Source organism: Cnephaeus nilssonii, assembly GCF_951640355.1.
Source record: "Cnephaeus nilssonii genome assembly, chromosome: 3".
NCBI lineage: Eukaryota > Metazoa > Chordata > Mammalia > Chiroptera > Vespertilionidae > Cnephaeus > Cnephaeus nilssonii.
In genome coordinates this window covers 47,819,810-47,833,013 of record NC_137074.1, presented here as the reverse complement: position 1 = coordinate 47,833,013, position 13,204 = coordinate 47,819,810, and the positions used below count along the sequence as shown (strand labels likewise).

Below are 13,204 nucleotides of genomic sequence, written 5' to 3'. Positions count from 1 at the left end.
AAGTCAGAGATCAAGTACTTTGGGTCCAAGACCAAGATTTAAAATCCCTTTGAACTACTTTTTCAAAAAAAAAAAAAAAAAAGCTGTTACAGCTGAATGATGGCCAGGTTCTCCTTCTGATAACATTTACTGTCAGTCATGGGAACTTTGTTAAAAACTGTAGTGGGTTTATCCCAAGTTTAATGGCATTGCTCAACTGTAAACAGTGAGCTGTGTTTTAATAGCAGAAAGAAGGAACGCCATGACTTTCATTATTATTCAATCATTAGGACAAAAGCACAATTCTCGGAATTCCTCCAGTGATCAATAATTCTCCCTCTATACTTCTAGCCACGTCTTTCATCAATTCCTTCTGCAAACACTGCTCCAGTCTCAGCAAGCTCCTTCAGTACCTTTAAATGTGTTTTGCTTCTCTCACCACCAGGCCTTTGCACATGATGTTCCTTTTACCAGGAACATTCTTTGGATGCCTTTATCTAGTTTATTTCTACTCATTTTTTTCAAATATTTATTTAGGTACTGTGAGATCTGAGAAGCATTACCTAATCCCCCAAAATGGACTGGATTCCCCAACTCAATCTTCCCATACCATGTAATAACTCCCAGCCGCGCTGCATGTATCAGATTAGAGTATTGAACTTTCTGCTCTACCATTGTTACTCCTATACTAGTAGAATCTACTCAGGTACCTGATGCAAAGAAAGCATTTTATGATATCTGCACAAAGTCTAAGTTTACTACTAGGAAAAAAAAATCTTTTGAATTCTAGAAGTTTTAGTAGCCTAAGATCTAGTTACAAATTGGTGATAAGGCTTATGGTCTTAGAACTATTTTGTCTGTAGTTGGTCTGCTACTAATTTTTATGCATTGTTGCACTGAACCGATTGCTCTCTTGTACTTGTATGCTTCATTATGGGGGATCCTTTGTCTTCAAAGACCCATATTTTCCTCCTTGCCAACCCAACCCCCTTTTAAAAAAAGTCATTTTATTTGGAAACAAAGTGACCCAACATGTTATTTTAAGAGTGAAGTATATATTGCCACCCTGTCTACTTTAAAAATAAAATCTAGAGATCATGAATGTATTGAGTCATGAATGTTTTGACTCAATGTATTGAGTCAAAAATCACCATCAATGATAAATGTGACATATGTGTTATGTGAATTAAGAAAGAACAAGAAAGAGAGAAATACATGCTTACTGCAAGACTAGAAAGGAACACAATGCTCTCAGACACAAATGCTTATAGGCCCAAATTCCAGACTTGAGAAAGAGAACAGGGCCACAATGACAGGATTCTATCTCTCTATAATCTTATATTGTGACCTTTTCACTCATATAGGATATGCATTCCATCTCCTTTCAAGTAGGTATCATAAATGTGTGATCATCAGATGGTACCTGGGCCTCCAATTACAAGTCCAGGAATCCTACCTTGGGATGCAGCCAAAATCTTGCTGATTTTTGTTAGTGAGAGGCAGAAATTAGAATTTTTATTTTCATTGATCAATACACAGCAGAGTGCATTAGATTGAGGGACAGCATTAGTCACCCTCTTGCCTGCACCAATGATACCTTTCATCAACAGTTACATCAATAGTGGTGTCATCTGTCTTTTTCCCATCAATGGTCCACCAAACCTCATTGCGAGAGTCCTTCAGGTAAGTAAAAAAGACTTTACAGGGAATGAGCAGTTCCTCTCCTAAAACAAACAAACAAACAAACAAACACATTAACCCTTTAGTTTGTAACCTTCGCATGGCTATATTGGTTCTACTCTGTGACTAATCAGAAGCTAAAAATGTTACATATATCTATAACCCTACTTCTAATTCTCTAGTGGGCTACCATAAGGTGATGTTTCATACTTCACTGCAAAACAAATAAACCAAGAAAAGAAGCAAAGCCGCTTTATATAAAATTATGAGAATGGCCATCTTTTAATACAATCTACATATGTTATAAAATGTATTTGTTCAAAAAGGCTCTGACAACATCCTTTATAGCCCTAACCCTCTATGGACTACTCTCCTTTGTTAAATCACTCAGAAGCAAAGGATGACTAAGAAAAGGTTCTCCAGATCTTTGGTCCTTGGCCCAGAGGCAATGGGACGGTGCCAAGGCTGAGAGGACTGTCCGGACAGGCCCCACCGGGACACGCTTCAGTTATCAGGGTGTAGTCAATAAGTTTGAAAAAAATTAAATGTAGAAATTCTACATTATCCTTCTGAGATGGAATATGAGGTTGGGGGGTTTCTAGGCAGAAATGTAGTAGAAGTAATAACAACAATAATAAGCAGCACACTCACTGAGAACTTTTTATAATTTACTTATTAATGTTATCATTTAATTTTAACAAAATACTAGGAGACATTATTTATTTATTTTTTAAATTAATTAATTAATTTATTAATATTCCAGAGGGCAGCATACACTTTATTTTTAGCTACCAATCAGGCCCCCTCAGGGCCCAATTCCCAGAACTCCAGGCCCCCACCCCACTTCCTGAGCAGATGGGCCTTAGTGTTGGAGTTAGCCTGGAAAAATGGGCAGGGGATGCCTCTTGAATTCTCTCAGGCCTCCCCCACTGGGCACCCAGGGGATCTTCTGGAGGTAGGCAGCCTTCAGGTGAGTCGATGACAGCCTGAGACAGAGCCCTTTGCTCTCTCAGGTCTGTGGGGATACCCAGGTAGCTTTAGCCGCTGTCGGTGGGGTTGGGTCCCAGACTGCAGGGGGCCCCTAGCAGGTGGCAAACTTGCGCTGGATGCACTTGTACTGGAGCAGCTCCTGCTCACTGACAGAGGGCTCCAGGCAGGCAGCAGCCTGCAGCAGATCCTCCATGGTGAGCAGCAGTGCTGAGCTCCTGGGCCCCAGCCCTTTAGGAGGCATTTTTTAAATTCATGTTTTATAGATGTGAAAACTGAAGCTTAAACATATGAAATGCCATGCCTGCATCAAATTGTTAATAAGTAGTAGACCGGAGTTTGACCTAGAATGACCTTCTAATCCTAGATGCCCAGGACAGTTCTGTTGTATGCTTGCTTTCCTAGTTATTAATATCAACTGCGTTCACTATCAAAAGGTGTCCAGGTTGAAATGATAAATTATATTATCATCCTGATTTGAACCCAGGTTTGTCTCCCTTTGTGCTCATACTCCGTCCTCTCTTCCAATGTGTGGTTCTTATGCTTTCCTCTCCAGTTTTCTATCTATATATATAAAAGCCCAGCGACTGTTTCAGAGGAACCACCATAATGACCAGAATGACTGGTCGACCAGTCACTATGATGCACACTGACCACCAGGGGGCAGAAGCTTAACGCAGAAGCTGGGCTCATGGCTGGTGAGCACAGCTGCAGCCGGCGGGGGGCGGGGGGGGTGGCGGGGTAGCCTCTCCTGACTCTGGGGCAGCACTACCAAGTGGTGGCAGCAGGCACAGCGTGAGCTGCACAGCACCCGGCCTGGTTCGGGCTCCTCCCTGGCCACTTGGAGCATTGCTATGTCCCTCCGGGATGTCCAGCTGCCAGCTTGGTCCCGATCCCCCCTGAGATTGGGCCTAAACCTGCAGTTAGACATCCCCCGAGGAGTCCCAGATTGCAAGGGTGTCAAGAACTTGGGTGCTGTGGGCACTCCTGTAGAGCAAGTGGTTACCATGGACAGGTTCCATGTAAGTCCAATTTCAGCCTGTTTTTTTCTTAACTATTCAAACATATGAACTTAGAGTGCAGCCCCTCAGAGCGGACAGAAGCAGCCAGGACATTGGAGGGCCCGTGTCTGGGAGAAGGGGCATGGGGAGGAGTTTTGGGTGCATGGCTACATGGGGGTTAGGGATAGGATTGGAATCTCTTCCTCTGTAAGCAAAGGAGAAAAGATAGCAACCAGTGTTTTGGTGGCTGCACATGTCTCCCCCTTGAGCACTGCAGCGCAACAGGCTTGCAACCTGTTTGCAAACATGACATTCTGTGCCCAAGTGCAGAGAAGGCGTGCCCGCACTGCCTCAGGAGTCTCTTCAGTGGGTCTCTTCCTCGGGGGAGCAGGGTTTTTTTGGTGCGAATTACATGAGAACTGAATTTAGAGGTGGAAGGCAGCACCCCAGGACCGAGTTCCCAGAGGGAGACTGTGCCCCGGTTACCTTCGGGCAAAGGCACTGGGAACCATTCTTTTAGCAATAATCGCGCCTCGGATAAACCTCATTGGCTACGATACTGCCACTGCGCAAAGCTTGGGAACCATTCTTGACTTTGGGCACGTGCTCGCTAACCTGCGTGGCCCACGGAGCTGTGGGGGTACCGGGCATAGTGAGCAGAGGAGGGAAAGGAGGGCGGACCCGCAGGGCAACTCACCTCGGGGTTTGAGTGTTGGCCGCAGCTGGGAGGTTTCCTGGAGCAGTGCTTTGGGACTGGGGGGGGGGGGGGGGGGGGGGGGGAGAGAGACTTCGAGGGCTTCCGAAGCCCACAAGTGAGCCCTGAGGCTCGGGAGTTTGGAATAGTGCAGAGGTGGAAGGAGTTCATATAAGCAGCCCCCCCCCCCACCCACCCCCGTGCAGCAGCACCCTCTCCCCAGGTGTGCGAGATGGAGGTGGGAGGGTGGAGCAAAGGTCTGGGAGGGCCCCTGGACTGCCTGCGGAGGCACAGGCCGGCAGGTGCAAGTGGGAAGACAGTCTGGCTCTCACTGAGCCCACTTGGCTGTTTAACCTAGGTGGCTTCCTGAAGGCTTTTGAAAAACCGCTTTCTGGGGAGGCTTTTCTTTTCCCCCCCAGCAGCCGCAGAATCCCCACCAGGGAGCCGCCCAATCTCTCCCCGCACCCAGTCGGATTGAGTCTGGCGTGCAGCAGGGCGGGACACCGGGAGCCGCTGCTTGCTGGTGGGGGTGCTGGACCACCCGGCCCCCAGCGTGCTCTCCGCCTGGAGGTGGCCAGCTGCAGACCCCCGACTCCTTTAACTGGATCAGTGGCGGGGTGGCAAGCGACCCGGATGGGTGAGGAAATGAAACTTGGGGCGAGTACCACGGGTGCAGTCCCGTGACCTTCCCCTCCCAGGATAATGCTGCGCTCCCTAACCTCCCACGTGCCAAGAGATAAATGTGGATTCGCAAAGAGGCAGGCCCCCCAAGGAGCTTCAGCTGGGGGGACGAGAGGAGTTTTAAAACCTCCACCCTTTGCTTTAAGGCTGAGTTCTCCTTCCCTAATACAAGTTGCTTGAAGTACACGTTGGTTTGTGTTTAGACATGCATAAACGTGGGGAAAGCAAAGTTTTGTGCTTTAGAATAAAAGAGTCTGGAGTCTTGGGGGGGGGTCTTTCTCTCTCTCTCTCTCTCTCTGGAGTCTTAGGGGGGTGGTCTTCAGGAAGCCACCTAGGTTAAACAGCTGCAACTGGGCTCAGTGAGAGCCAAACTGTCTTCCCACTTGCACCTGCCGGTCTGTGCCTCAGCGGGCAGTCCAGGGGCCCTCCCAGACCCCCCCCCCCCTCTCTCTCTCCCCCTCTCTCTCTTTCTCTCTCTCTCTCTCTCTCACACACACACACACACACACACACACACACACACACACACACTCCTTCCTCCCCTCTTCCCTGGCTTGGCGCATCTTCAAGCAGAAAGTTAACCCTAGCTCCTCAGAACCCACCCTCTCTGGAGTGGCCTCTGTTTTGTTTTGTTTGTTTTTTCTCTCACAAGGTTTTTTTCTAACCTCTAAACTGACAGTTGGACATTCCCCGAGGGCTCCCGGATTGCGAGTGACTATGTCACAGCTTATAAACTGCTACATCCCCCACACAGTTAAACAAGGAAGGTGGCTTCTGCAGTATTTGAAAAAGAGATCTGTGGCTGCTTAATCCTAATTCATCAGAAGAACCTCCAAACTGCCTACATCCTGTTTATTCTACATGGGGATAAACATACATTTCTGTATATTGGGAATAGTCTCTTAGATTTAAAAATTAAAACCTGGCAAGGCTACTCTAACACTGAAAAAACAAGATGATGCAGCGATGACATGCATGGACTCTGGCTTGCACATTTTGTGATCAGCCTTTATTCTGACACTTATAACTGTGTGACAAAGCCAATTTACTTAACTTCTCTCTGCTTCAGTTTTTCCACCCATAAGATGGGTAAAACGGCACTACTGCCTCAGGAGGATCATGTTATGCACTACTTTTTATAATCAGGGCAAAAAAATGTAGCTGCCCATACAACAGCAAGATGCCTTTCACCTGTATGAAAAGTATGGTCACTGGTGCATGAGGCATCCTGGATTGTGAGAGGGCACAGGCCAGGCTGAGGGACCTCCCCCAACCCCCGCATGAATTTTGTGCACCGGGCCTCTAATATCAATATAATATAGAAGATAAAGTGACATTGGATTCGGGCATGCTTTTGCAACCATAATGTGATAAGTATATGGAATGTATCTAGATGATTAATAAGTGTTTACCCTGATTGCAGGAAGAATGTTTATATTAATACATAAAGCCAGTACTAAATCAAGAAAATTTGGTCCATTTGGGGTTGTGTTCTTTGTGTTTTTTACAAGGCACACCACTGTTTGAAACCTTATCTTAATATGGGGAGTACTGTTGTTCTCTACCTATGTTGGTCACTGCCTCTATTAACTTTAGTACATTTTAAACAAATGTTCTTTGATAGCTCTCACTGGGTTTGTTTTGAATTTTTGTAAAACATACAATTCAGAAAATGTTAAAAATTTTCTGCAGTTTCCAGCTAACCTGTGGGAGAGTCTGAGTCAGAATAATAATAAATAAATCATTATTATTATTTAATCAGTTACTAGTGATTTTTCCCTGGAATGAAAAAATCTGAAAACTAAAAAGAGACCCAGATGACCATAGCAAATATTTCATAGTGTTCTGAATCAGGGTGCATTGGTTGTATCAGTTGTTACCTATTATATTCACAGTGCTGACTCCAAGCTTTAACCCTGCCACTTTGTAGTGGAACAGAAGCTTGATGGATGCCTTGTGCTCATGCTACAGGCTTGCAAACCAAAACCCTGTGTAAGCTACAGTTTGCATCAAAGAGAAATCCCTCATCAGGGGAGGAAACCTGCCCGCAGAGGAAGAAGACAGCAGCAGCTGCTTAGAGAGAAGCAGTGAATACCTGAGCTCCCCATGAGATCCAGGAGGTAGCTAAAGCCCAGAGCTACCCTGGTTTCTGACAACATCAATTTCAATTTCTGTGGGTTTTGTTTTATTTTGTTTTGACAATAGTCCTCTATTCTCTTGTGTTAATTTCTGTGGCATTTTATTCCTTATTAGAGGCCTGGTGCACAAATTCGTGCACGGGTGGAGTCCCTTGGCCTGGCCAGCAATCAGGGCCGATCCGGGCTATGGGAGGTTGGCCAGGGGGAGAGGCTGCAGGAGGTCGGCCAGTGGGAGGAGGGGCCACGGGAGGTTCTGATAAGGGCCATTGGGGCCAGCCAGCTGTGGGAGGGAGGGGCCATGGGGGGTTGGCCGGCCTGGGGGAGTGACCACAGGAGATTGGCTAGCCTCAGGAGTGCACTGACCACCAGGGGGCAGCTCCTATGTTAAGCATCCGCCCCCTGTGTTGAGCATCTGCCCATCATAGCAACCAGTTGTTCAGTTGTTCAGTCATTCGGTCGCTTAGGCTTTTATATATGTAGATAATTAAGATAATCTAACTGAAATTCAGAGTCCACAGCTGTAATTACCTGGTTCTTTCTCATAGACCACAAGATCATTGGGTAAGTGGATCTGGGGGGGCAATACAGAGTTTGGAGAGCCTGTAAGAGAGCAAAGAACAACGGGAGATGATGTTAAGTCATGAAGTCCTTATCCCTGTTAACCCATTTCAAAAATATCCTCTTCTGGGAGCCTTGCCCAACCTTCTGGCATGGTTTGTCAATTCTTCTTAAGACGAATTGCAGTCAATAAGTCTGAAGACAAGTTACACATAGAAATTCTACATTATCCTTCTGAGATGGAATATATTCACTATAGAGTGCATTATAACATTTTAACCATATAAAACAAGCAAAGAAACAAACATAATATGTTGATTATCCTCCATATTTCAGAATAGAATGCTTAACCAGTGTTTTCACTTTCCGAAGCTTACAGGAGATAGTCTTGTCAGACTACAGCATAATTAATTGCTCTCCTGTTTTGCTCAATTGTTTCTTTTCTACATATTTCTCTTCAACATTCCCAGAGTGTCTAGTATAAGACCTAATTAAATAAGTATTAAATGAATTAATAAATGAAAAATCCAAAATCAAATTATGAGTCCAGCACCTAAGGGTACCTGATGTCCAGTTATCAGTTAAAGGTTCCTTCATAGGATTAATGCTCTTTATAACATTCAGAATTCCTAAATTGAATGAAAAATATCCTGAAGGAGATTTGTATTGTATTATTTAAGCTTCAGCCCTAACCAGTTTGGCTCAGTGGATACAGAATCGGCCTGCGGACTGAAGGGTCCCAGGTTCGATTCCGGTCAAGGGCATGTACCTTGGTTATGGGCACATCCTCAGTAGAGGGTGAGCAGGAGTGTTTCTCTCTCATTGATGTTTCTAACTCGCTATCCCTCTCCCTTCCTCCCTGTAAAAAAATCAATAATATATATATATTTTTTAAAAAGAGTAGAGGTTTCAAAGTTTTAATGACCAATAGGTGTTCTAATCCCAACTTGGTCATTTACTAACCACATGACTGTTTTTTAATAAATCTATGAAAAGCTAATTTTCCTCATCTCTAAAATGAGAGTAATTAAACTCATTTTACAGGTTCATTATAAGAATTAAATTAAGTTAAATTATCTTAATTTGGGGGTATTTTTGTGATGCATATTAATTAAGTGATGCATATTAAAGCATCCACTATATATATATATATATATATATATATATATATATATATATATATATATATACACACACACACACACACACACACACACACACACACACACATATATATTCATCTTGGCAGTTAGGACCAACTGCCAACATGAATATAAGGTTAGATTATTCATTTGACTTTTAAAGTCCATTCATGTTAGGCTCTAAATTTAGTAATTTAGTCTGATTTTTCTTTTGAATTAGTCCCCACTTCAGCACTATTCAGAAAGTAAGCAGAGAAAGTGGTTACAAAAGTGTTTTATTTGAATTTTATTTGCACTATGTTAAATCTGTTTTAAAGAAATACATAAGCTGAATCTGGTGTCAGACTGGTAGAAAAAGCCTTAAACAAAAAGTAAAAAACCTGGTGTTTAGAATCACTTCTTCTACCAATGCATTGAATGTCTCTAACTAAGCAGGTTGCTTTCTGTTGTTGAGCCTCAATGTTTCCATCTATTAAAAGATAGGATTTTCATCCCTCCCCCCACAAAAAAGTGCAAATACCTTGTACCAATGATTTACAGAAATTTAAAAAAGATAGTAAATTGCCTTTTTCTTTAAAAAAATAATGGGATTTGACAAAATCTCACTCTGATATTCTCTAATTTTAATACAGTGGGCACAGTGGTATTTAGGGTTCTGCTCTAAATACCATATATTCTGACACTGGTTCTCTTGGTTGTGGGTTTCACAGAAGTCTGTAGACTCTGCCTAGACATTGTCCTTTTCACTTCCCCAGTTTCTCATCTCCTCTTCTTTTAGTTCAAACCAGGGGTTGGACACTGCATGCAAATACCTTGAGCATTAACTACAACAGCAGTGCATAGAAACTCATAGTTTATTTAATTCTATTAAAACAGATTTTGGACAATAATATTAATTACTATTCATTACTATTCAGAGTCCACTGTTTGCCTGTATATTATGTCTAATATTCTCAGCTATCCTGAACGTTAGGTAATCTAAGTCCCAGAGTACAGATGAGGACACTGAGACTTTAACCAAAATCATATTGCTCTTAAATGGCAGTAGCATAGTTTGGACGCAGATCTGTCTGGTATTTCTTTCACTGCTCAAGCTGTCTTTACTTCACTTATTCACATATTCACTCAATAGACCAATAGTTACCAAATGCCCACTATGTATGTAGAAATGCTAGAGGCTCTGGGGAGAGTGCAATAAACAAACAAACAAACAAAAAAAAGCTTTTTTTTCTCTCACAGATTTTACACACTTGTTTGTAATAAACTATTAACAGAAAAAAAACACAAGATTATTCCATTTTTATCCTTCACACTTGATACAAATCATGCTTACCTACAACCTTTACAGCCAGAGTCCTGGTGAGATGGAATGCACGCCCATTTTCTGGATATGTAACAACGCATGTGTAATTTCCATTATTTGAAAACAAGGCTAAGAGGAAACTCAAGTTCATGCCTTCAGGTACCACATTATGAAAGTCCTGTACTTTGTGACAGCCCTATAAGAAGTAAAAGAAATAATGTTTTCTATTTAGATACATGCATAGAAAATAGACAAGCATATGCACATAGGTAATTTTGCACAAAATATACAAATATCTTTGCTGGCTGCACCTTTTACTAAGCTATTCTGCTCAACTATTTGACAATGTTTCTGCAAAGATTAAATGCATTAAGTTCTGTTATCTTTTCTGCAAAAGAAAATTAAAGTTTTGAACTGAGATATAAATTCAAGAGCACCAGCTTCCTGTCTGAGCATCCAGTATTTGGATTCTGGGAGTCTCATGTTAACAGTGAAGCAAGGTTTAAGTATTGAAAAACAACTAAGGTAACTTAACTGCTTGCTCTACTATTTTAAAAAACACACAATTATTTTTTCACTTTTTTCTACATTTCTTCACTGTTTATATTAATTCAGGAATCCAGTCACTCTGCTTGAAAACTAGGCTTAATTTAGATGTCTGATTTTGGCACTCTTGATCACTCTGTTGCAACACTATATTGGTTATGTACAAAATTTTTGGTATTTTTCTTCTATTTTTCCTATGTGCTGAAATTGGATATCACAGACTCCAGAATCTAAAAACAAAATGTATTTTTATGAGTCTTACCAATAATTAAGCTCAACTGGCATGGCCCAGTGGTTGAGCATTGACCTATGAACCGGGAGGTCATGTTTCGACTCCCAATCAGAGTACATGCCAGGATTGCTGGCTCCATCCCCAGTGTGGGACATGCAGCCGATCAATAATTCTCTCTCATTATTGATTGTTTCTATCTCTCTCTCCCTCTCTCTTCCTCTCTGAAATCAATAAAAACATATATTAAAAAATAATTCATCTATGACAAAAAGAATTAAATATCTCTAAGTTCCCGTAGATCTTTAAAATTATGTGAGTCTGTTACTGGCTTGTACTCTTAACTTCCTAAATTCACATACTTAACTTTAGTTCTCATATACTTAAGGTTTTCTTGCTTCAATTCCTGGAGCATGTGTTTTGAAATATGACAGTTACACAAAGTGGTACATTTTGTAATTCTTTGTAACAGGAATATGTCTTTTAAATAGCACTAAAAAGATGATTCATGTGGGTTTTCATCACAAGGGAGCTGATATATGCTCAGTTAAGTGATTTTCTAAATACAATTTATCCTGTTTTGATAAAAGTGCTTCTAGACACTTGTCACATCAGCCAAAGGTTTCAATACTCTTAGGTTATCACACAGTGTAAGGCCACAAAGTCCTGTATTCATAATGAATTTATGTCAGATTTGGTTTAAATCAATTTGGTTTAAATCAATTTAGTTTAAATCAGATTTGGTTTAAATTAATTCTTTAGATTATCTAAAGAATTCTATTTGAGTTTTGTGATACCTTCTATTTAAATAGTTCAAAGCTATTTTCTCTAATTTGTTAGCTTTTCTTAAATCCTTGCTAAGTAGACAAATCAGACTAAAGTATGTTATAGTTTTACAAGTGGAAAAAAATGAGATAGAAAAATGAAGAGATATTCCAGATAACACAGTGCAGACCTAAAACTCAGTTGTCTAGATAGCTCAGTAAAGGTCTTTAACTAGCTTCTTATTTTTTTAATTATTATTACTAGAGGACTGGTGCACAAAAATCCTGCACTTGGAGGGGTACAAGGGTCCCTCAGCCCTGCCTGCGCCCTCTTGCAGCCCGGAGCCCTTGGGGGATGTCCACCTGCCAGCTTAGTCCCCCTCTTTGGGGGAATGGGCTTAATGTGGCAGTCAGACATCCCTCTGGCTGCCTGGGAGCCCTCAGGGGATGTCCAACTAAAGGCAGGAGTGGGCCTAAGCTGTTAGTCAGACATCCTTAGTGCTGCTGAGCAGGGGGGAGAGACTCCGCCACCGCTGGTATGCTGGTCAGCCATGAGCCAGCTTCTGGCTGAGCGGCACTCCCCCTGTGGAAGCACACTGACCACCAGGGGGCAGCTCCTGAGTTGAAAGTCTGCCCTCTGGTGGTCAGTGCACATAATAGCAACCAGTCGTTCCTGGTCCTTTGGCCTTTAGGGTCAATTTGCATATTATCTTTTTATTATATAGGATTATTATTGTTTATTTTAAATATATTTTTATTGATTTCAGAGATGAAGGGAGAGGGATAGACAGATAGAAACATCAATGAGAGAATCATTGATCAGCTGCCTCCTGCCTGACCCCTACTGGGGATCAAGCCTGCAACCCAGGCATGTGCCCTTGGCCAGAATAGAACCTGGGACCCTTCAGTCTGCAGGCCAACACTCTGTCCATTGAGCCAAACCTAGCTTCTTAGTTAAGAAGCGAACTTTAACTAGTTTCTTAACTAAGAATAAACACCTCTGCTCAGCACTTAGTCGAGGCTGGAAAAATTATACTGAGACATACACTTACACATACCACATCATCTCATCTGGGGTGACCTTTGTTAATAGGGTCATATAGCTTTCAAGTGTACATTTCCATGACACATGATCTGTATATTATATTGTATGTCCACCACCCATAGTCAAGTCATCTTTCATCACCAAATATTTGGCCCCCATAACTAGTTTTAACCAAAAGAAATTAAAAAGTATATTTCAAAGCTATCAGACCTATATAGCATGCAAGAAAAGGAAATGAAGAAAATATTTTTCATTCTGAGCTGTGTGTTGGGGGTGGCTTCAGGGCATTGTTGAACCACTAACTTTGGCCTGTAGTGTGTGATGAGCTCTATCTGTTTCTCATAAGCAGATACATCTCAAGACCCTTCAGCACATAGACCTGAGACACATGGAATATTTTAAACTATTCCTGAAAATGAAGCCTGGAAATTTTCTTATAATTTCAAAATAATTTACT

At 42.1% G+C, this 13,204-nt stretch overlaps 1 protein-coding gene across 2 annotated transcripts in view; it reads right to left on the bottom strand.

Moving 5' to 3' along the window:
* The window catches only part of IL1RAP (interleukin 1 receptor accessory protein), a gene marked incomplete at its 3' end in the record, with an annotated part of 159,883 nt that overhangs the window by 21,746 nt on the left and 124,933 nt on the right, over positions 1-13,204 (bottom strand). For both annotated transcript variants that reach the window (XM_079765104.1, XM_079765105.1), the window contains exons 5-7: positions 10,194-10,359; positions 7,689-7,760; positions 1,577-1,703 (exon numbers count right to left, since the gene is read on the bottom strand). In XM_079765104.1, coding sequence (XP_079621230.1) covers positions 1,577-1,703; positions 7,689-7,760; positions 10,194-10,359 — 365 coding nt within the window. The remainder of the gene's footprint in view (positions 1-1,576; positions 1,704-7,688; positions 7,761-10,193; positions 10,360-13,204) is intronic.